The 23574-nt window shown below is 45.2% G+C and overlaps 1 protein-coding gene across 1 annotated transcript in view; it reads right to left on the bottom strand.

The window, feature by feature from the left end:
* Nucleotides 1–386: 386 nt before the first annotated feature.
* LOC118075944 (transmembrane protein 132C) overlaps nucleotides 387–23574 on the bottom strand; it is a 270224-nt gene continuing 247036 nt past the window's right edge. Inside the window, exons 6-9 of the mRNA XM_035098371.3 lie at nucleotides 15562–15767; nucleotides 13687–13960; nucleotides 11440–11631; nucleotides 387–2188 (exon numbers count right to left, since the gene is read on the bottom strand). Coding sequence (XP_034954262.3) covers nucleotides 989–2188; nucleotides 11440–11631; nucleotides 13687–13960; nucleotides 15562–15767 — 1872 coding nt within the window. The 3' untranslated portion in view covers nucleotides 387–988. The remainder of the gene's footprint in view (nucleotides 2189–11439; nucleotides 11632–13686; nucleotides 13961–15561; nucleotides 15768–23574) is intronic.

The raw sequence follows: 23574 nt of genomic DNA, 5'->3' as shown, positions 1-23574 counted from the left end.
TTGGCCCTCAATGAAATTCATGCATTCCAAAGGCATGCCACACTGAAATGAAGTGCTTGTGTTGATCATCTTCAAGTGTCGAGAGTATATGTAAACTAATGTTGGGATATTATTTTTGTTCCATAGAAAAACTCCTTGGTTAATTATTGCCCCCCACCCCCACCCCCTGCATCCCTCCAAAATGAAAAGTAAGGTATGAAAGGCAGATGAGTGGGGAACAAAGGGGAGGGGGACCCTACGTACAGCATGTGACACAATCTTTTTTTTTAAAAAAACGAACTGTAAAGAAAAATAATATTGTCTCTCCTCTCCTCTGCCAGGCATCACATCCTGTCTGCAGCTGCAGCGACCGTATGATTATTACCTTCAGACAGTCTCTTCATAAGTCTCAGTATCATATTTGTGATGCTTTATTAGAAATATAAAGAAGTTTTCTTTCTTTTTATTATCTTTTTTTCCTTTTTTTGTAAAAAAAGAATACTTTTGGTACCTTGTGTTTAATTGTCTTTGACACCCTAATCATCCATATCATAACCTCATCTTGTCCCAGTATATCATACTAGTCAGTTCAATTCCTTTGGGCTTCTTGTCCCAAGTTCTGCCAGGCTGGTGGCTTCAAGATGTTTTGGACTACCAAATCCTATCAGCACAGCTGTGCAGGCCGGGGGGGGGGGTGAGGGGAGTCGGTAGTCCAAAATGTCTAGAGGGGACCAGCTTGGTGGAGGTTAGCTTATCCAAATGGCTGGACATTCCATCTGGGGAGGGGGAATAAGAACAAGCCATCATGAACATCTTTAGCAAATACCTCTCCCTGACTATATATCTATAAATCTGTTGTGTGTAAGTCTGTTCAGTTCCCCCCCCCCAACAGTTCACACACACACAAACAGATCCATCTTATTCCGCAAGTCCCTCCCAACTCAACTGAAGGCATCAAGGTGTGGTTGCTAAACCGTTTTTTTTTTTTTAAAAAAACCATCAACTGAAGCTATGCTTTGTCTTTGAGCTTCTCCATGTAGTTTCTTATCTCTTTCGACTCCCCCAGGTCCATGTCATGGCAAACCCATTTAATGTCATCTTCATTGCAGTTGAGGATGGAGTTGATGGTGGGGCAACCATCGTCTGGAGGGATGGTGGTGAACGTTGTGAACTTCACCCGCTTCCGCTTGGAGGTGGGTGAATGCAAAGGGGGGTCGAGCTTCGGCTCTCCCCCTTGCTTGCCCCCTGAGTCAGCTGACCGGTGGATTTGGCTCTGGATACTTTTCGGTGTGCTGCCGTTGAGGAGCTGGTTGCTCTCCTCAAAGCCTATCCCTCGGTCTATGTTAGTTGTGCGTTCGTTCTGCTGGGGGGAGACGTCGACTCGGTTGTCTAGGAGCTCACTTTCATTCCCAAGCCACACCCAGTCATGGGAGTGGCTCATGGAGGCTTGCCCTTCCATTGGAACTTGCTTGTGCCGGTATTTTAACGTGAAGGTGGCACAATTTATCAGGAAGACAAGGATGGCAAGGCAGAAGACTCCCAGCAGAGCATACATCCCAATCTCCAAGTCACTGAGGCCCCTGGGTGCCTGCACAAGGTCACTGTCCTCTGTGCCACCATTGCTTTTGGGAAGGTCAATTTGTGCTGGGAAGTTGGTGAAGTCGATTGGGATGTTTTGCAGCTGCCCGTCATCCGAGAGCTTTTCTCCATCCAGGCTGTTCTTAAAGACTTTGCTTTTGATCGTAGACTTGGCAGTGGTGCCAGCTTTCCTTACGGAAACGTCCTCTCGTTCGGCAGAAGGGCTTCCATGGTACCGCCCGTCTTGCCCATACCGCTCTTGGTCCAACACCTTCTGCCTTCGGTCGCTCGCATGGTTCTCGATCTCATCGGCATCGTAATCGCCGGCCCCCTGGGAGTTGCCATCATTCTGACCAAACTTGACCTTGATGCTACCATTGCCTACAGCGAGAACACTCTTCCTCTTGGACTTCTGGCAGGTTTCAGAGATCATCATGTCCACTTTGACCAATGTGCCTTGCCCATCGCCTTCTGCCGCAACCACTGGCCATTTCATAGCAGAGCTCTGGTGGGCTGAAATGACCGATTCATCGAGAGAGGAAGCCGAGAGGGAAAAGTCTTTGGGGTCGTAAATGTCCAGTGGGGTCACTGAGCCATCGCTGAACTGGATCCAAGAGCTGACCACTGCTTCCTAAAAGATAAAGGAAATGGGTAACTACAAGATCTGAAACGGGGCCCTTCATCTCGCAGCTGCATGGAGAGATAGGTATAGGTTTTCCTGCTTCCTAGCACCAAAATGAAGGATCATCAACTCAAACGAAATTGCACATAGCTAAAACATGGAATGGGTTACTCAAGATGTAGTGCTGCCCAACAACTAGACAAAATCATGGTAGGTATAGATATCAATGATTACGGTCACTGTATACTGCCTTTAGGATCAGTCACAATAAAATGTTTTTTAAGTATCAGTTGCTATGAAATATGAATGGGAGAGCGATATTGCAGCAGCCATGTTCTCATGTTCCCATGGGTCACTGCGATAACAAAATGTGGACTAGATAGACCTTTGGTCTGATCCAGCACGGCCTTTCTTATGTACCATTCTACCTTCACAGTTCTGAGATGAAGTATTTGTGCACACGTATGTGCATGGGTGTGAATGGGGAGGTGGGGAAAGATAATTCTTTCTATTTTCATTTTCCCTCTACTTGGAAACAGGAGCAAAAGGACCATTTAAATGATAATTTAGCCAAACTGTGATTGATACATTTTTTAATGGTGGCACCCCAACTGTGGAACCATCTCCTCACCTATGTCGTTTTGCTGCTCTGCAAAACCTTTCCAGGTCTATTTTCCCATGATTTTTTTAATCCAGAGTAACTTATTTGATCTTTGTCAGTGTTTTTATGCAGCTTTTTATTACTTAACTTTTATTTCTGCTGACGATTATGTCCTGCTCTCTATAGATCTTGTTGCTTGGATATATGTTCCTTTTAAATTGTTTCTTCTCAACTGCTTTTATTGCAGGTTTCTTTTACATTGTTTTTATTGTATTTCCTGAGATATATATGTTTTTATTAGCCACCCGGCAAAAGTGTTAAAAGGCCGTGGTAGAAATCCCCACATTGAATAAACAAAATATCCATTTTCATCAAAGCTGGAGGAAGCAAAATATTAATTGACAAAGCAACCCCTCGATTGTTGTTGTTGTTGTTGTTGTTGTTGGTGGTGGTGGTAGTGGTGGTTTTGAGGAGGGGAATCCTATAGCAGAGCTACTGCCACTTCTTCTAAATCACCGCAAACAGGGCAGTTGTGTTTTTTCTCTTTTTTTCATGGGAACACAGGGAACTGCTTTGCAGTGAATCAGCCCCTCGGAGCATCTCACTCAGTCCTTTCTACACTGACTGGCAACTGCTTGCCAGGATTTGACAGGGGATTTTCTCAGCCCTACTGAAGATGCCCGAGGATTGAGCCTGGGACCTCCTGCATTCAAAGAAGATGCTTTTACCAGTGATCTACAATCCTTCCCCAAATAAATATCCAAGTTAAAACCTGATACAGGGACACAGGAAGCTGCCTTAGTGGAGGCTGGTTCATTGGGGCGAGTGGGCCTGCCCCATCAATCTCAGTCTCTCTCAGCCAACTAGCATGCAGTCCATGGGGTGGCCCTGGTGGTCAGCTTCCTCCTCCTGAGCCTCAGGTTTGCCCTTCTGGAACTCAGCAGGGAGGAGGGAGGCGGGGACAAAACTAGAGTTAGTTGACCCAAGTGCAACAACACTGTCTCTACTTGTGACCCCCAACACCTGGCATTCAAAGGCATATGGCATCCCATTATACTGTCCAATCATAATGCCATCATATGTTACCAGGTTGTTTGCAAGCAGTTGAGATTTGTTCCACCCTAGCTCAGATCAAAGGGCATTGCTACCCTTCCGGTTGGCAGATAGAAGGGGAAGAAATGGAGACAGTGAGAGATTTTACTTTCTTGGGCTCCTTGATCACTGCAGATGGTGACAGCAGTCACGAAATTAAAAGACGCCTGCTTCTTGGGAGAAAAGCAATGACAAACCTAGACAGCATCTTAAAAAGCAGAGACATCACCTTGCCGACAAAGGTCCGTATAGTTAAAGCTATGGTTTTCCCCAGTAGTGATGTATGGAAGTGAGAGCTGGACCATCAAGAAGGCTGATCGCCGAAGAATTGATGCTTTTGAATTATGGTGCTGGAGGAGACTCTTGAGAGTCCCATGGGCTGCAAGAAGATCAAACCTATCCATTCTTAAGGAAATCAGCCCTGAGTGCTCACTGGAAGGACAGATCGTGAAGCTGAGGCTCCAATATGTGGCCACCTCATGAGAAGAGAAGACTCCCTGGAAAAGACCCTGATGTTGGGAAAGATTGAGGGCACTAGGAGAAGGGGACGGCAGAGGATGAGATGGTTGGACAGTGTTCTCGAAGCTACGAACATGAGTTTGACCAAACTGCAGGAGGCAGTGGAAGACAGGAGTGCCTGGCATGCTCTGGTTCATGGGGTCACGAAGAGTCAGACACGACTAAATGACTAAACAACAACACCCTTCCGGTTAAATTTCAAGCTTTTTGCTGACAACAGTGAAGGATGTTTAGCTCCCCGGGAGCCTGGGATTCAGCTATATTCCATTTTCAAGCTACTCTACAGCATGCTTTGCAGAAATCAGATGAGGGGGAAAATGTACCATGGCACTGCAGAGAAAGGACAAAGGTCTCAATGTTTTTATATTATGAGGAATTGTAGAGAGAGTGGGTATGTTTAGCCTGGAGAACAGAAGGCTGAGTCGTGGCAGCCATCTTCAAATACCTCATTGGAGGTTTTTGAACAGGGGTGGGAGGTCTTTCAGGGACTGCTGCATTGCCAGGGGTTGCCCTCTGAGGGTCCCTTGAAACTCCACAATTCTAGGATTCTTCTGTTGAAGGCTAACTGTGGTGTGGGAGTGCTTTTAGTGAGCTTGGGGGTGCAGCTGAGGAGAGAAGGACTATACTTCCTGGCTGTGCCACCCCCCCCCCATAATTGTCCCTCCTCCATTTGACATCCAATTGCAACACTATGGGCATTTTTTGGCAGGGAGGTCACAGCTGAGGAAGGAAAAGTGAACATAACAAAAAGCTACTGGCTACAATAGAAGGCTCCCCCCCTCCCAGCACTATTACAGCAGGAAGGATTGGGGCCCCTTTGGCACCAGGGTGTGTTGGTGACTCATGGTCTAAGGCAGCCTTTGTCAATTTGGTGCCCCTGAGAGTACCATTCACATAATCCAGCTGGCTGGGGCTGAAGGGAATGGTAGAATCCATGAAAAAAATAAAGAAAATCTTTTATCTCTGGATAAAAGAGTGGATCACCCTGGAAAATCATGAATTATTAGATTTAGAGGGATTTGAAAATAAGTGTGGTTGGCATGCCTACTTGCAGGATGAAAAAGTAAAAATACATAAAGGGTTCAATACTCATATTATTAAAAAATCTTTGTTGAAGGTGTGGGAAAGACACAAACGCTTGATGGAACCCAAGACACCAAAATGGCTGCCACCAATCGAGATAATAACAGTGAAAAGATTAAATAATGATGGAAAATGGGCAAAATATTAAGATTTAATAGAGGAAGAATAGGGGGTAATAAAATTTTAAAAGTATGAGGATATTAAACAACATCTGAGAGGGTGGCTCCAATTCTATCAAATACACAGCAGATTCCAAGAAGATTTGAAGAAAAAAGGGTTTATGTCCGAATTATCTTTATTAGAAAGAAATTTATTACAGAGTGAACGGAAAATCATTTCAAAAATGTATAATGCCATCTTGGAGTGGGAGGTGAAGGACGAAACTATTAAGGAGACAACGATGAAATGGGCAATGGAGCTGGGGAAACCAATAGAAGTGGATAGATGGGAAAGACTCTGGAGATAAACATGGAAATTTACGGCGTCAGAGGCAATTAGAGAAAACTTAATAAAAATGTTTTATAAGTGGTACCTGACACCAGTAAAGATCCATAAAATGTATAAAACCAAAGACAATTATTGTTGGAGGTGTCAAGAGGGAACAGGAACATTTCTACATGTATAGTGGCATTGTACTAAGATAAAACCATTCTGGACTGGGATATTAGAAGAGTTAAAGAAAAAATTTAAATATAACATTAAGAAAACTCCAGAATCTTTCCTACTAGGAATGATTGATGAAGAGCTGGACAAAAAGGATGAGAAGGTATTTCTGTACTCAGTGGCGGCAGCAAGAATTCTAATTGCTACATCATGGAAAAGTCAGGATGTTCCTACCATTAGAGATTGGCAAGAAAAGGTAATTAGTTATATTGATCTGGCCAAATTGACAAAGTCGATTAGGGGTGGTTCTAATAAACTTTTTAATAATAATTGGGGAAAATTTGGGATATATTTGAAAGAACTTGGGTTTAAAACAAATATTCCATAGAATTCCTATGATGAAAATAAATGGAAGCAGTAGGAAAGTTAATCAATTTGAAGTCAGGGATGAAGAGAAGGGGAAGTCGATCTGTAAAAGAAGATGTGAATATTAGAAAGAAGATGTATAAGTAAAGTGGACAAAGTATTGTAGAAGATAGGGTAAGTTTTGTTTGAATTTATATTATTGTTTATTTTTGTATTTATTTTGTTTGCATTTTAGTTGGATGTTTTGTTTTATATATGTTTTAAATTTAATAAAGTTTATTAAAAAATTTTTTTTAAAAAAAGACAAGTTTTAAGCAGCAATCTTGATATTTTGTGGACCCTGTGGGCAAGTCTATAATGATGACTTGTTCACTTTTTTCACTTGAGCACACTTATTTAAAAGAAGAAATAAAAAACATTTGCACAAATAAAAAGAAAAATAGAAAAAAACGAAATGATGTAGCACTGTGTCCTTCAAATAACTGTTTCTGCAAAGCAGGCCACGCTGGTGTGCTACATCAATAAATCGCCCCCACCCTGATTCTTCGACAGGCACCTCCAATTACCATCAAGGAATGAAGATGGATGAAAACCATCTCATCTGCAGAGCTTCAATCTTTCATGATGGCACCTGAGATGTGACAGATCTTCCCCTGGCCCATTAATTACAAGTAATAAACATGGAGAGGTTATGGTAGCCCTGGTTACATTCTCCTCCTCTTTTCTTTCTTTCTTTCTTTCTTTCTTTCTTTCTTTCTTTCTTTCTTTCTTTCTTTCTTTCTTTCTTTCTTTCTTTCTTTCTCAGTTCTGAAATCCTCTCTGCAAACAAGCAACATTTTAACAGGATTGCTGCCAATGGTCCTTTTTTAAAAACATGGGATGATTTATATGATGGCAGCAACGATGGGAAGAGTGTGAGATGACTTTGAATGGCAGCACAGCTGAAGGGAAGAAAAAACTGGGACCACTCCAGCAGTTGTGGGTCCATAGCAGGACCTCAGATGTCGAAGGAAATATAGAGGAGAGCATGTTCAGGAGAAGGAAATCTGTAAGGTGCCTAAAATCCCAGTCATGCTACTCACAAAGTAAGCTGAAGTGATTTACATTAAAACCAATGAAGAACATCTAATAAAAATCTAAAAACACAGCAATGCTGATAAAAAGCAGGACTTACAGACCCCCACCCCATAGAAAGAGACCACAATGCTACCCTTCAAATTAAGGGCCAAAAGGCCAAGTAAAGATACATGTCTTTGCCTCAAAATAAATATGGTGTCGGGTGGCACTCCATGGGGAGAACATTCCACAAATGAAGTGCCACTACAATAAAGGCCCAATTTTGTGTTGCCACTCTCCAAATCTTCCATGGTGGGGTCATGTGGAGAGAGGCAGTTCTTGAAGGATTGGGTTCTTGAGACTTTTAGAAGAAATCTGAAGGCAGCCCTGTTTAGGGAAGCTTTTAAAGTTTAATAGATGATTGTATTTTGATATTTGATTGGAAGCCTCCCAGAGTGGCTGGGGAAACCCAGCCAGATGGGCAGGGTATAAATAATAAATTATTATTATTATGGTGATTCCAAACAAAATACAAAATTCCTTCCAGTAGCACCTTAGAGAGTCCCATGGACTGCAAGAAGATCAAACCTATCCATTCTTAAGGAAATCAGCCCTGAGTGCTCACTGGAAGGACAGATCCTGAAGCTGGTACTTTGGCCACCTCATGAGAAGTGAAGACTCCCTGGAAAAAACCCTGATGTTGGGAAAGATGGAAGGCACAAGGAGGAGGGGACGACAGAGGACAAGATGGTTGGACAGTGTTCTCGGAGCTACCAACATGAGTTTAACAAGCTGCGGGAGGCAGTAGAAGACAGGAGTGGCTGGCGTGCTCTGGTCCATGGGGTCACAAAGAGTCGGACAAGACTAAACGACTACAACGAAGTTAGTTATTGGTATGAGCTTTCGTGTGCATGCACATTTCTTCAGATACACATGGTGATTTCAGATAGCGATCATGGATAAGAGCCATGGTTCTATGCCAGAGGTCATTTCTACCTTTGAAGAGACAGGAAAATGCAAACCAGGGAGTGAGAGGGGAGGAAGTTGGTAGCCATGAAGTCTCCTCTAGCCTCAATGGAGCATGAAGAATAGACAGGAGTTATTTCACTTGGGGACATTCCTGCACTATCCTCCATTAGCAGCACAAGATAAAGGAGCCAAGCCTAAGTGCCCATTAAAATTTCCCCATTCTACTCTCTTTTCTTTCTCCTGAGATGGCTTTTATAGCTTGTTGGCAGTGAGACAAAGGAGAGCAAAGAAGTGCATTCTGTGCATTGGGGCATCTCAACTTCTTGGGTTGGATTGATGCACTCATTTTCAATCTGCAGGGATTTATTCATTTCTGTTTATGGTGTGGGGAGCATCCTAAAGCAGCATCCTCCCCACCTTCTGCCCAAATTGGTACAGCCCATTCTACCATCTCACTCTGCAGCATCTTTAGAGACCCCGTTCAAGAGACTGTTTCTAGACATGGGAGGGAAATGAGTGTCCCCTTAACAGATTCCTTCTGTGTCTGCCTCACCTACTTATTTGATTTGCCTCGAGATTGAGACTTCTATATATTCCTCATCTCCATAGGAGCCATGACCTGAACGTTTCCGCTCGGAAGCTTTGCCCTGGCTCAGCTGGAGTACCAGAGACCTGTGAATTAAGTAGGTTCAACACGCTGGTGCCTTGATGAGCCCCAATGCTAACCTGCCTCTGTCAGCCAAATCTGAGAATAATAGGCTACCAGCAGTGAATGGCTTTGCCCTTCCAAATGGAAGAAAGGAACATGTTTCATCTGCTCCTCTCCTCTCCCTCCCTCCCTATTTTCAATGGAAGCGAAGTCAATTGGGGGCGGAGCTTGAAATACAAACTGCAGTAAAAGAGCATCTCCCCAAAATGTATTATATTGGGTTTACCTTCCCCCACATCACTGTTGCCTGCCATGCATCCCTCTCCTTTCCAGAGCTGCCAACTTGAATTATGCCCCACATAATAAATAACATGAAACAGTGCATACACACTATTTGAATGGCAATGCCCATGAACTTCAGGGGGGGGGGCAGCAGCACCCTCAAATATTTTATTAGGGGAGATGAAGACCATTTGGCTCCCATGCCTGCTTCCTTTCCCTGGTAGTGGGACAAGGGTGACAGCCCTTCTCCTTTTCATTGGGATACCATTGGTCTCAGAAGTTAAGTTAGGGCTCTTTAGAAAAATGAATTAATCAAGCCCAGTATAGTTTATTGAATTTGGAAGCCCTAGAGAATGTCACCTCCCAGAGCTCCTTCAGCCTGGAACACTACTACTACCCCCCCCCCCCCCCGGGCTGTCTTAAGTATATCTGGCGCTGTGGTGTAAAGATCCCTCCGGCATCCCCCCCCCTTTCCCAGAGTTGCCGACCTTTTTACGGCACTACCGGCAGCTTTGCGGGACTGAAGGGCGGCTCCTCCAGTGGGGAAGAGGCAGAGGCTCCGGGCACGGCACTGCTTCAGCAAGGCGGGCGAGGGCAGTGAGCTGATGCTGGGAGGCGCCGCGCCCAGCCTCCGTCTCTTCCCTGGTGCCCTCCAGATCTTGGTGCCCCTGTGCCCCATGCCACTAGCCTCTATGGGCAAGAATCCCCTGCCAACACCCAACCAACAGGTAAGTTTGGAGAAAGAAAAAGAGAAGATAGCAGGATAAGGGTTCATGGCATGGGGGTTGGTTGGAGGGAAACTGAGATGCTCAGAATCAAATCCTGGGATCTTCAACATGCAAATCATGTGGTTTACCACTGAGCTGTGGACCTCTGTCATTCACTTCCTGAGAGCACTGAGGGATTGTTTTTATATGCACCTGCAAGGAAATACCGAAGCAAGTCAAACAGGCATATTTTGGCAAGCCAAAGAGAATAGCATCACTTAAATGCTACTTTAAAAAACTTTTTTAAAAAAAACAACAACCTGACAATCACAGATAGCAGTTGAGCTCTCCTCATCATCAGATGTGCAGGACTCTCAGAGCAAGGAGGAACCAGTGCCTTATGAAACAGGGGTCCACAGCTCAGCTGTAAAGCACATGATTTGCATGTTGAAGATCCCAGGATTTGATTCTGAGCATCTCAATTCAAAAAGGTTTCAGGATGCCATTCTAAGGAAATGAATCTAATGCAGCCTTTGGAGACCCAGTATGTATGAGAAGAGATTGATCCATGGTCAAACTTGGTATATGGCAGATTTTTGTCTTCATACAACCCTAATTCTGCAGCTTGCATATATTAAGCAGCTTTCTGCAATTTTTGCTGTTCTGCATTATGTATGATGCAGCCATGTTCTCCAGTGATTCTCAAGTCCGGAGGAAGACACACAACAGGAAGAGGCACTACTCAGGGAGCTTCTCTCCCCCCCCCACTTGAGAATTTTATGAAGCAGAATGTGTGTCTTTGCTGGAGTGTTTGTATTTATGTAAGACACACTCACAGTATAGTCTTCATCTGCTCCACACACAATCTAGATTCTAGAGCAGGGGCCAGCAAACTTTTTCAGCAGGGGGCCGGTCCACTGTCCCTCAGACCTTGGGGGGGGCGGACTATATTTTGAAAAAAATATGAACAAATTCCTATGCCTCACAAATAATCCAGAGATGCATTTTAAATGAAAGGACACATTCTACTCATGTAAAAACATGCTGATTCCCGGACCGTCCACGGGCCGGATTTAGAAGGTGATTGGGCCGCATCTGGCCCCCGGGCCTTAGTTTGGGAACCCCTCTTCTAGAACAACCTGGACTGGGAATTTGTTTAAAGAGAACCCAACAAAACATGAAAGCTAAAAATCTCAGGAAACAGACTACTGTGTCTCTCCAGAACCACCACCCCCTGCTACAATGGTGGGATCACAGTATGCACACAGCTTGGTGCATTGCTCAAGAGAACTGCCCAAATAGATAGAACAAAACAGGATTCCACATACTCTACCTGTTTGGGTGTATGGAGCAGTTCCTGGGCCACAGTGGCAGCCACAACAGCTCGGTTACTCACTGCACTGGGCTGAAGGAAGAGCGACAATCCAGCTACCAGCTGGACCCCCATATCCGTGATGGTCACCTTCTCATCCAACACCGTCACAGTTTTCTCTGCCAAGATGGAATCAGACAGCGGAGACAATACCTTTGGGAGAAGCCAAAGGACAATAAGGAATCTATTTAAGATGGGGTTAGAGAGCAATAGTCACCCCTCCCCGAATTCCTTATGCCAATTTATATTTTCTGACATGAGTATTGCAAGACTCCAAACATCTCACAATAATGTCTATGGCGGGCACTGGAGAACCTGCATGGTCGTTGCTAGCACAATTTTATACATCATTGCTGCATGAGTTGGAAATAGGACTTTGGCAATGGCTACCCTACCTACCCTTGAGTGAAACTGTGAAGAGGGCAACCAAACACCTTGAGAGGTATGAAGCAGAGCCAACTGCTTTGCACCAGTGGTTCCCAATTAGCTAAGTACTGCAAACCCCGTTTTTCAAAAGCCAATCCATGGATACTCTACTTTTGACAATTTTGATAGCTCTGTGGTGGTTTGTGTTATGTGAATGGTGCCTCAGACCCCCTGGGTGGGTTATGCAGACCCCCTGGGGGCTGTGAACCACCAATTGGGAACCTCTACTTTTTATGACGAAAGGGCCCGTCTTCAATCCATGGCATCACCAAGCACGGCTGGGGAAAGACTCCCAGCATCACCAGGGCTGGGGAAACTATGCTAATGTAAACCAGGGATTGGCAACTTGCGGTGGTCCAGATGTTTGATTGAAATTCATGTCTACCCAGACAGCATTACTAATGGTCAGGAATGATAGCTATACACCAGAACATCTGTAGGGTCATAGGCTCCCCGCCCCCATTGTAGACCATAGTAAGTTAGACAGACTAATAGTCCAAATTGGTATAAGGCAGGCTCCTATGTTCCTATCAGGCATGTTGACTTTTCACTTGTTGGTATATTTTGCATACAGAAGATCTCAAGTTCAACCCCCAGCATTTCCTGGTAGGTCCGGAAGAGGCCCTGTCTGAAATTCTGGAAAGCCACAGCCATTCGGTGCTGACATTGACAATACTGAGCTGGTTAACTCTGTACAAGGTGGCTTCCTAAATTTAGGCCTAGAATTTTCAACCTGAAAGCACATCCTGACAGCTACAGGGGAGATTGAGTTCCAGCTTGTTGCCTGCTAGCAGAAGCTGCATTAGCCAGCTGCAATACCTTGGAGAGAGGTATATTTAAAAAGAGGTGTTGGACCACTGCAAAGCGGTAAAGATGGGCCCAGTTTCCTGGTTCTGGGAGCTGTAAACATCATTTGAATGTATGGTAGATAAGACCATTCAGCTGAAGTTCTGGCTTAATGGGGTCAGGACATATGAGGGAGAGAACCAGAAACAACATTCCATCTGGAGGGACTCCTTATACACAGATAATTCAGAAAACCAAGAAAGCTCAGTTTCTTTGCTGCTGCTATTCATGGATCAGGCCCCCAGGGAATAATGTCTATGACCAGAAGGGCTTCCTGTAGCTATTGGAAATAGGATGGCAGGGAAACCTTGCAGGGCTGACTGTGTAAGGTCCAGGGAGCGTTTGCTTGAATCTGAGTTGTCTGGGCTCTTTGGGGAATCAACATACAACATGGCTTTTGCCCCAGTGAGAGTTACCATTTTCAGTTTACACTTTTCCGTTCTGAGCAGTCTACTGAGGGCCACAGGACAGTGACCAGCAAGACCAGAGGCAAAAATGGATGGGGTAATACATGTACCATTGTATGGTAGGCTGGTCTCCACAGACAATCACAACCCCTCTGGGTCCAGACAATGAAGAGGCGTTGTCAGTGTTCAATGACACATTCTAGCTAGGCAGAAACACTTGGGGTGCAAAGCAGAGCCCGTGAGGTCTGTGGTCTGGAGAGAGGGGGCGTGTGCTACACACAGTACAAAGGGCCAAATAGAGAGGCCTGGAGGGCCATAGTTTGACCCCAATTCTGAGGTCCCCCACCCCTGCTTTTGCCCATGCTCAGAATATGGCAAGGCATAATGCCCAGGAGCCATGCTACTTATTCAAGGCACCCGAGGAAGCTTTGGCCCTGCCTTTCTTGCACAATAAAACCATGGAATGGGATGCTCTGGCACCTAGTTGCAACCACAGCAGCTCAAAAGATGGCAACCATTCTTGACTGACCTGGACCATTGTCATGCCGACTTCCTGTCCCGCCAAGACCTTGCCCCCCTGTAGCTGGGCCACGTGGGGCTTCTCTAGCTTCATGAAGTCCGTCACCAAATCCGTAATGTCAAACTGCCAATCAGATCCTAGCAAATAGGTGAGCTGTCCCCACGGGCTGGTGTCCTCAGCTACAAACTGGGTGAGAACCCGCACCATGGCGTGCTGGTACTGGAGGGTGCAGCCTCGTCCTTTCCGCTCATCTTCATCCTCATCATCACTCTCCCTTGTAGGTCTGAAAGATTTATTATTTCAACTTCACTTTCATTCCCAACCAGCACAGATACAGTATCTAGCAGGCGTGCCTCATGTGCACAGATGTGCCTTTTACAAAGAAAATGCACCTTGCAAGCATATGAAGCAAACTCTTGCTTGGAGAAACCAAAGACCAACACATTCTATTATGGTTGCTAGATCATGGTCTCTCTCAATGATGAGGTCCATGCTCAGACAAAAGAGTTTATCTCAGTTGTAAAACACATACATTGTGTGCAGAACATAGGAATTCCATCTATCTCCCTCAAACCATCCTTTCATCACCCAGGAAATTAAGACTGTTACTTTGCATTATTTCCAAAAAAACAAACTCAGCAATGGCAAGGGGGTGACCCCAAAGGTACATGAGGAAGGTGTCAGACTGAGTGAGAGCATTGGTCCATCTACCTCACCATTGTCCACACTGACTGACAATGGCTCTCAAGGGTTTCATGGAGGAGTCCTTCCTACCCCTACCTGGAGATGCCGGGGGCTGAACCAGGTGCTTTCTGTATGTATGTATCAACCACTGAGCCATGGCCCTTCCCCAGAAGGTCTCATGCTCAACCACTGGCATCTCCACTTAAAACAAGCCATGCACAGGTAGTGGCAAGGACTCCTGCCCCAAACCCTGGAGAACTGCTTGCCTAGATAGACAAATAATCTCACCTGGTATAAGACAGATTTGTACGTTCCAAACTGGGGGAGGGATATACCCCTATGCCATCCTCATGGATTCTCTGTTGCCACCCCATTGCCATAGACCATGCTCATCCTCGCCCTCTCCTGTCATGGGGATGGGCAATGTGGGGAGGCAAGGGGATCTCTTCAATGGAAAGAGGGTGGAAGCTCAGAGCTTCTTTCCTATTTATTACATTTGAAACCATTCAGCTTTCTGTGCTTCAAACTTTGAAAGCACTACAGGAAAAGTGAACTGGGAGGGTTTGAAATACAAGTGGTTAATTTTCCACATGATGCTGGTGGGGTGGGGGGAGAGCTGAGTCCCTTCCAAGCTTTCTGTCTTCCACTACTATCTCTCATGTGCTAACCTTCCTTAAAAGGTAAAGGGACCCCTGACCATTAGGTCCAGTCGTGACCGACTCTGGGGTTGCACGCTCATCTCGCATTATTGGCCGAGGGAGCCGGCGTATAGCTTCCAGGTCATGTGGCCAGCATGACAAAGCCGCTTCTGGCAAACCAGAGCAGCACATGGAAATGCCGTTTACCTTCCCGCTGTAGCGGTTCCTATTTATCTACTTGCATTTTGACGTGCTTTCGAACTGCTAGGTTGGCAAGAGCTGGGACCAAGCAACGGGAGCTCACCCCGTCACAGGGATTCAAACCGCCGACCTTCCGATCAGCAAGCCCTAGGCTCAGTGGTTTAACCACAGCGCCACCTGGGTCCCAACTGCTAACCTTCCTTAGCAGTTGGGAAAGTTTAGCTGTGTGAGATAGCACCTCAGGCCTCCTCAGCTTCCCTGGTCCATTGGGAGGTCATCTCCAGGATTCTAAAAAAAGGAAAGGCAGGCTGATAATCAGCCTGGCTTGGAGGAGATCAAATCATTTAGCAACATAACTCACCTCTTGTTCGAAATGATGGGAACTCTCCAGCCTTTTATTTGACTCAGCTCAGTATCCGAAACATCGATCTGAAGAGGCAGGCGTGGCACCCATACAGTCACCTGCAGAGGAGCACTCAGGTACTGGTAGGTGAAGTTCACCACTGCATTCACCTTGCCTTTCATTTCCTTGCCGTTGACATAAACATAGTCACACCTGTCAGAAACCTAAAATAAGAGGTTGGAAAAGAGAAGTATTTAAGGGTGACACCAGTTGTTATGCCATTTGAATAAATGTAGCTGATTCCCTCCAGATATTTTAGGATGTAAATTATTTTTTAATACAGGCCCTTGCAAAAACAAAAACAAAACCCTGAGGGTTATAGGCACCATCTTAGAAGCAGTGTTCCCTGTTATACAGAAGGGAATGCCTCTTCTAAGATGGTGTCTACAGCAGAGGTGGGAAGCTGTGAAACCAGGGATGATAAAACTGTGGCCCTCCAGATCTTGTTGCACTCCAGCTTCCATCAGCCCTAGCCAGCATGGCTAATGGTCGTGGCTAATGGGAGCTGCGGTTTGATACCATCTGGAGTGAGCCAGGTTGGGCAAGTCCAAGCTGCAGCATCATGTGAACATGTGTGAACCTGTATCAGAAATCCATAACACAGGGTTTGCAAACCACTGTTATAGAAAATTATAAGGGGAGGGGGAGAGAATCAGGACACCATTATTAATGAACAGAGAGGGGTGACCGAATTTGACAGCTGCAATACCCAGAATCCTGTTCAACGCCATCTTCCCCGTCTCCGCTCCGCTGCAAAGACCCTCACCCCTCCCCCTTGGACTCAACCCTGCCTTAAGGAAGGCTTAAGGATCAGCATATACACACATTTCGACATGACTAGCAACTTGGGAGCCATAATTCCCCATCAATGGTATCTCACTCACAATGGAAGACTCCTCTGAACAAAAGACAGTGGTCAACCCTTGCGAAAATGTTAATTTCTCTTTGTGTTTAGGAATTCACACCTGGGAGGGGTGATAGGAGGACTAGGAGATGTGTCAAAAGTGCTCAGATTTCTACCTTGAACTCTCCTTTTTGTGAGGTATTGATTACTGTGAGCTGTGGTGTAGGAATGATGTATTGGGGGCGTTTCTTGGTGATGGGAAAACTGATAAAAGTGGAGGTTCTCTTTTGTTCTGGGTTCCTTCCTTGTTCTCCTGCGTGAGGGGAAGGACCCTGTTGCAACAGCAAATAAAGGCTTTGCTTCTCAAACTTCTCTGGTTGGCCTCTGTTATATATTCTCTGACTGATGGAGAACCCAATAAGGCTCTTGTGTACCCCATAAGGGAATAAGAGCAGATTTTTGCTTAGAGCACCACCCCACCCCATCTCTTCCCCAATCTCCTGTATCCTCCTTCCTGCCCCTTTGGTTCAGCAGGAGAGGTCTCTGTCCTTGTTCCAGTTGTCCAGTCCAAAATAGGCATTCCTACCAAATCCTCTAAGGTGGCCCAAGGGCAGCCATGTTTCTTCTTCTGTACCAAGCCCCTATGTCCCTGTGTACAGAATGGCGCATCATCAGTATAATATGCTCAGACTAACAGGTCCCTGACAAGAGTCTGGCCTCTGAATTCACTAGCTGCAGTTTCTGGACCAACCTTAAAGATAGCTCCACATACAGTACATCACACACTCTAATCTCACTCTTGCCAGAAGGTAGAGCTCAATCCACATCCAGATAGGGGGACATTTATTATCTGGCGAACTTTTTTTGTGAATGCCCCTTATGACAGGGGTGGGTTTGACCTCCAGCCCTTAGGTCAAACCTGGCCCATTTGGCCTGTGAGGCTGCTTTGCTGAAACCAGGTCCATCTGCTCTGGAAACCAGGTCCATCTGTGATGCCAGGTGGGGCAGCTGCAAGACTCAGGACCTCATCCATCAGCTGATGCACAGAGAGTTCAATCCTGCTTCCTGTGGTATCCTCCCCACCACAGCGAGCCAGCTTTGAGGGTTGGGCAGCATTACCCACCTGCCAATCACCTGGTGTCAGTATGATGTCAGGTGATTGACAGGTGCAAGGTCCAACCCACCCCTCAAAGTTGGCCTGCCAGGGTGGGAGGGATAAAGACATTGTCCTCTGGGCCTGGAAGGCCTTCTGCAGTTCAAAGCAGTACAATGGTACCTCGGGTTCCAAACACCTCGGGTTACAGACTCCGCTAACCTGGGAGTAGTACCTTGGGTTAAGAACTTTACCTCAGGATGAGAACAGAAAAAGCACGGTGACAGTGCGGCAGCAGTGGGAGGCCCCATTAGCTAAAGTGGTACCTCAGGTTAAAAATGGTTTCAGGTTAAGAATGGACCTCCGGAACGAATTAAGTTCGTAACCAGAGGTACCACTGTAATGCTTCCAAATACCAGCTACTGCAAATGGAAAGATGAGAGAGTGCTCTTGTGCTTAGGTCCTGCAGGTGGGTTTCCCAAAAGCGTTTGGTTGGCTACTGTGAGAACAGACTGCTGGACCAGATGAACTATTGGACTGATATGGCAGCTCTTCTGATGCCACTATGTTTTTACATTCGTGGGTTCTCCACCCATACCTGCCAAGTTGCTGTCAGAGAAATAAGGGACCGGGCCGGAAATAGCAGACCAGAAGTAGCGCTGCCGCCATTTTGGAACTGGGCGGAGCATGCTCAGAAGTGACTTTTGATGCTGCTTTGCCCAGTTCCAAAATGGCCGTTGCGCCAGAAGTCACGCTGCAGCCATTTTGGAACTGGGCAGAGCAGCATCAAAAGTCACTTCTGAGCATGCTCCGCCCAGTTCCAAAATGGCCACAGCGCCAGAATAAACCAGGAAAAAACAAAAAAATCTGTTTTTTCAGCTAGGAACAGCTGGAAAAACGGGGATTTCCCGGGGAAAACGGGAGACTTGGCAGCTATGTCTCCACCCTGCTTCATGGCCTGCTCAGTGGTCCTTAACACTCCCTCTGCTTCCTGTGATCAGGTGTGAGTGCTGTTGCTTATGTAGCTAAAATGTAGCATCCACACGTAAAATGAGACGTATCGGCGGGAGCAAGGAAACCTCAAGATTTGCAGAAGTACAAAACATTAGAAGAAAAACCCTAAGGGGGGGGGTCTCTCCCAGACATTGAGCACTGAGCATGTTCAATGGCGCTGGAAAGCTGCCTGGCAATTTGGGGAGGGAGAAATGGAAGATGGAGAAGGGGCAGGAGAATGCAATGGAGTCTCACGAACAGGAGTCCTCCACGCTGCAACATTCTGCCGTGGGTCCCACTTGTTTAGTATAATCTCCTCTGGCTTTCGTCATTACAGTTAAGATATTATAAATCCCCACAACAGCTTGATATGAAGAATGGGAAACCAAGTGAAAATAATTTCCTCCACAATAGCCCATTATCTGTTTATAAGCATTTGCAATACGTTTAACGCGGTGAAGCTATTCTCTCCTCCCCCATCCCGCTGCCTCCCTTCTCTCCAACGCTGCAGTGGATTTATCATTAGCATGTAAATACTGTCCTGAACTACAAGCATGCATTAGCATAGTCAATTTAAGAGTTATATTAGTAATCACTTCTTTAATCAATGTTGCAATTTACAGACCATTGAGTTTTCTCATTTATTACCTTGCTGAGTACAAGTGGGAGGGATTTTTTTTTTACTATTTTTTAACAAGAATCCTCACTAGAAGATATAAATCATTAAGAAGGATGGGGATAGGATGAAGTGACGCTGCTTGATAAAGTCGTTGTCATAGTAATTCCTAAAGGTGTCATAAACGGCGAGGGAAATCTTGCAATGTGTTAATCATGCATAAAGTGGTCTGCAATGGGGGAACCTTCTGCGTTACTAAGGACAGACCAGAACATTTGCAGAAATTAACCAGCAGACAGCTTCAATTCCCTTTATGCTGCATGGAAATCCATACCATAGCCCTGCAAGGTAGGCTCCTATCATCACCATCATCCACATTGCAGATGGAGGAGTGAGTGTCAGGCTGAGATAGAGTGGATTGCTAAAAGCTGGGATGGGGGAAGCTGTGGCCCTCCATATGTTGGACTACAACTCCCATCATTCCTAATCATTAGTTATGCTCATGGGAGTTGGGGGTCCAACAATATTTGGAGGGCCATAGGTTCCCCATCCCTGACCCAAAGCCAACTAGGCCAGCTAGGCATTTCACAGAGAAGCTGCCTTGCTAACCAGTGGTCTTCAAACTTGGATCTCCAGACTACAACTCCCATCATCCTTGACCAAAGGTTAAGATGGCTAGGGATGATGGGAGCTGTGGTTCAACAACAGTTGAGGACCCAAGGTTGAGGAACACTGCCCTATGTACACCCATCTCTATCTTCCATCCAGGAAACCAAAAGGCATGATCAGTGTTTGAGGACACATTCCAGCCAGGCAAAAACATTCAAGAAGGAGATGCAAAGCTGGGATGGCAAGCTGCATTGGGCCTGGAGAGAGGGGGCATGGCTGGGGAAGGAGTATGGCCTGCAAAGAGTCTTATGAGCCAGAGCGAGAGACTTGGGAGCAGCAGTTGATCCCTGGGCCTGAGATTCCCCACTTTGGGAAATGTGACAATCTGGCCTATCTGGTGAGAAACATTTGCGATAAAACTTTCGCCTTCAGGTTGACCTGCCTGTACTGGACACCCGATATATGATTTAACGTTATCTGTAGCCAAATGCTCTGTCAGAATAAGAACAAACGTGCCAGCCAGCCAAGGCAGGACAAGGCTGGTGTGACAAAAGGCAGCCAGAAAACCTGCACTTCGGAAAATGGTCCTGGGCTAACGTCCAGGCTGTTGTTTTCTCCTGCTATGCCACTGCTGGCCCAGCTCAATGCTAAACAGGACAAAAACAGTGAGTTTTGCAGCCAAGCCTCTTGTATTTTTGTTTAAGCAGGCATATGATATTACTTGCTTGCAAGAGAGAATAATAATAATAATAATAATAATAATAATGAGGAGGAGGAGGAGGAGGAGGAGGAGGAGGAGGAGGAGGAGGTTTCTTTGGCTATGTCTGAAGTAAGGGGAAAACCAAGCAAGCGGTAGGTCCTCTGTGTGGGGAAGACGGAGAAATGCTATCTGTCTTCACCCAAAGTGATGCCCGACCTGGTGATAATAGAATAAATGATAATTTAAAAAAATCCTTCAGTAGCACCTTAAAGACCAACTAAGTTTTAATTTTGGTATGAGCTTTCATGTGCATGCACACTTCATCAGATACCATGCACACGAAAGCTCATACCAAAATTAAAACTTAGTTGGTCTTTAAGGTGCTACTGAAGGATTTTTTTATTTTGTTTCAACTCAGACCAACACGGCTACCTACCTGTAACTAGAATAAATGATGTAAGGAGGGAGCTGCAGCCCAAGATAGGAAAAGAGGCGGCAAGGGAACACCTAGCTACTTTAAATGAATTCAAATCTCGAAGGCCTGATGAGCTGCATCCAAGGGTACAAAAGGAGCTTGCTGATGGAATTTCAGAGCCTTTCTCTATTATCTTCTCAGAATTCTTGGAGAACAGGTGAGGTCCATACAAACTGGAGGTGGGCAAATATTGTCCTCCATCTTCAAAAGGGGGGGGGGAGGAAAGACCCCGTTAACTGCTGACATTGATACCAGGGAAGTTCTAGAACAGATAATTCAACTGTTGGTCTGTGAGCATTTAGAAAAGGATGCTGTGAATACTAAGAAACCCAGCATGGGTTTCTCAAAAATAAGTCATGCTAGACCAATCTGATTTCTTTTTCTGATGGAATTACAAACTTAGTTGATATAGTCCACATAGTCATTTAAATGGCCAAGAACATTCTTTGTTGCTATTACAGCAACTGAGCTAGTGGCTATAAGGGCATTGAGACAGGCAGGTATAAGACAGTTGTCAGCTTATAGATGTTACAGGTGTGTATATATGCAACATATACTGCACTGCTTTTGTTTTTATTTTATTTTTTAATAATTAAAGCAGTAAAAAATAAATCTCAGTTAGGGACATAGGAAATGAGCCTAGAACAGCAATCAGCAGCTTGGTGTAGCTGATTACAATTTCAGCCAGTCAACATAAGGTGCTTCAGGTTCTAGGAGAATACCCAGGGGTAGTGGAGTATTGATTTGGAAGTCTGTGAAGTCTATATGCTTGTAAGTAGAGTCTAGCGACTTGCAAAACCTCTATCAATGGAAAATGAATGATGTCAGCACTCAGTTTTGAAGCCAGTGCTATTGCACTGCCGAGTAACCTTGCTGAGTTTTCTCCCCAAAAGATCTGAGCCCTACTCCTGGAGGTCAGACTCTGGTAGCTTTCTCCTCAGTTATCTGTGGACAGCTCCTGTGCTCCTGATGTTGGTTGAATCCAGGCACTTGTTGAGATGCAACAGGCAGATTCAGTTATGGGGTGCAACTGAAACTCTCTTCATCAAAAATGTCCTGATCTTAGCATCTCAAATTATTTGCTCTTGATTCCAGTGTGGCTCTGGCATGCCAAGGATCCTCTAAGTTTGTGTTTACTTAGACCACACAATAAAATACCACACAGAAAGGCTGATCATATATATCAGAGGTGGGCAGCCTCAGGCCTGGGACTCTCTCCACACCAAACCGTCTTCCCAGCAATACCCTCTTTTCCCTGGTCAACCTCCCCCAGTGGCCTTACTTCATAATACAACAACAACAACAACAACAACAACAACAACAACAACAACAACAACTTATTATTTATACCCCGCCCATCTGGCTGGGTTTCCCCAGCCACTCTGGGTGGCTTTCAGCAGAATATTAAAATACAATGATTCATCAAATATTAAAAGCTTCCCTAAACAGGGCTGCCTTCAGATGTCTTCTAAAAGTCTGATAGTTGTTTATTTCCTTGACATCTGATGGGCGGGCACCACTACCGAGAAGGCCTTCTGCCTGGTTCCCTGTAACCTCACTTCTCGCAGTGAGGGAACCACCAGAAGTCCCTCGGCACTGGACCTCAGTGTCTGGGCTGAACGATGGGGGTGGAGACGCTCCTTTAGGTATACTGGGCCGAGGCCATTTAGGGCTTTAAAGGTCAGCACCAACACTCTGAATTGTGCCTGGAAATGTTCTGGGAGCCAATGTAGGTCTTTCAGGACTGGTGTTATGTGGTCTCAGCGGCCACTCCAGTCACCAGTCTAGCTTCACACCTTCCATGAGCATTTTTGCATGGCTGGAATATTTATTTGAACTCTGATGGAGGATAAAGAGGGTTGTCTGTAAAAACAGCCCACTTTGCAAAGGCAAAAGGTCAATTTGCCCCACCCACCAATGGCATGTGGCCGCCAGAAGCCAGCCTAGACAGGAATGCAGCCCTCAGACTGAAATGGGTTATTTTATATTTTAAAATATCTATCAAAAACAAAATGCCTACATATTTTATTACGTCTGGGCACCAGCAAAATCACCAAAGTATGCAATTTCCAATTACCCGTGCACATTAGTTCTGACTTTAACCAGTTAATCATACTCTCAGAGATACTACCAAAGCTATTCATTATTTTTTATTAATTATGGTACATATGTTTCTGCCTACTAGCAAATCATCTGTGCACAAAGCTGATTAAATCCCACTTGCTCATGTTAAAAACCAGAAATCTTCTCTTTCTGTCTAATTGCACACCCCAGTAATTCCAAACAAATCAAATATCAATGGAGAAAGAAGGCAGCCCTGCTTTGCACCTCTTTTCAAAACAAACAGATCTGAGAAGATTCCATGTCCCTTTACTTGTGATTTAGGAAAGAAGCATAATATTCTAATCCACTTTATAAATTCTCAAGGAAATCCAATTTTTCCAAAGTAACAAACACAAATTGCCAATATATCTTGTCAAATGCTTTTTCAGCATCCAGGGAAATAAGTGTTGCTGGATTTACTCAATAGCTATTTAAGGCAACCAAATTGGGTACCAATCTTAAATAGTATGCTCCCTGTCTATGCTTAATAAAACCCATTTGATCCAAATGTACTACAGCTCTTATCACTGGTTGGACT

This window comes from Zootoca vivipara, chromosome 16 (assembly GCF_965207765.1).
Source record: "Zootoca vivipara chromosome 16, rZooViv2.hap1.1, whole genome shotgun sequence".
In the NCBI taxonomy this organism is placed as follows: domain Eukaryota; kingdom Metazoa; phylum Chordata; class Lepidosauria; order Squamata; family Lacertidae; genus Zootoca; species Zootoca vivipara.
Note: the sequence above shows the minus strand (reverse complement) of the source record. Positions and strands in the feature narration are given on the sequence as shown.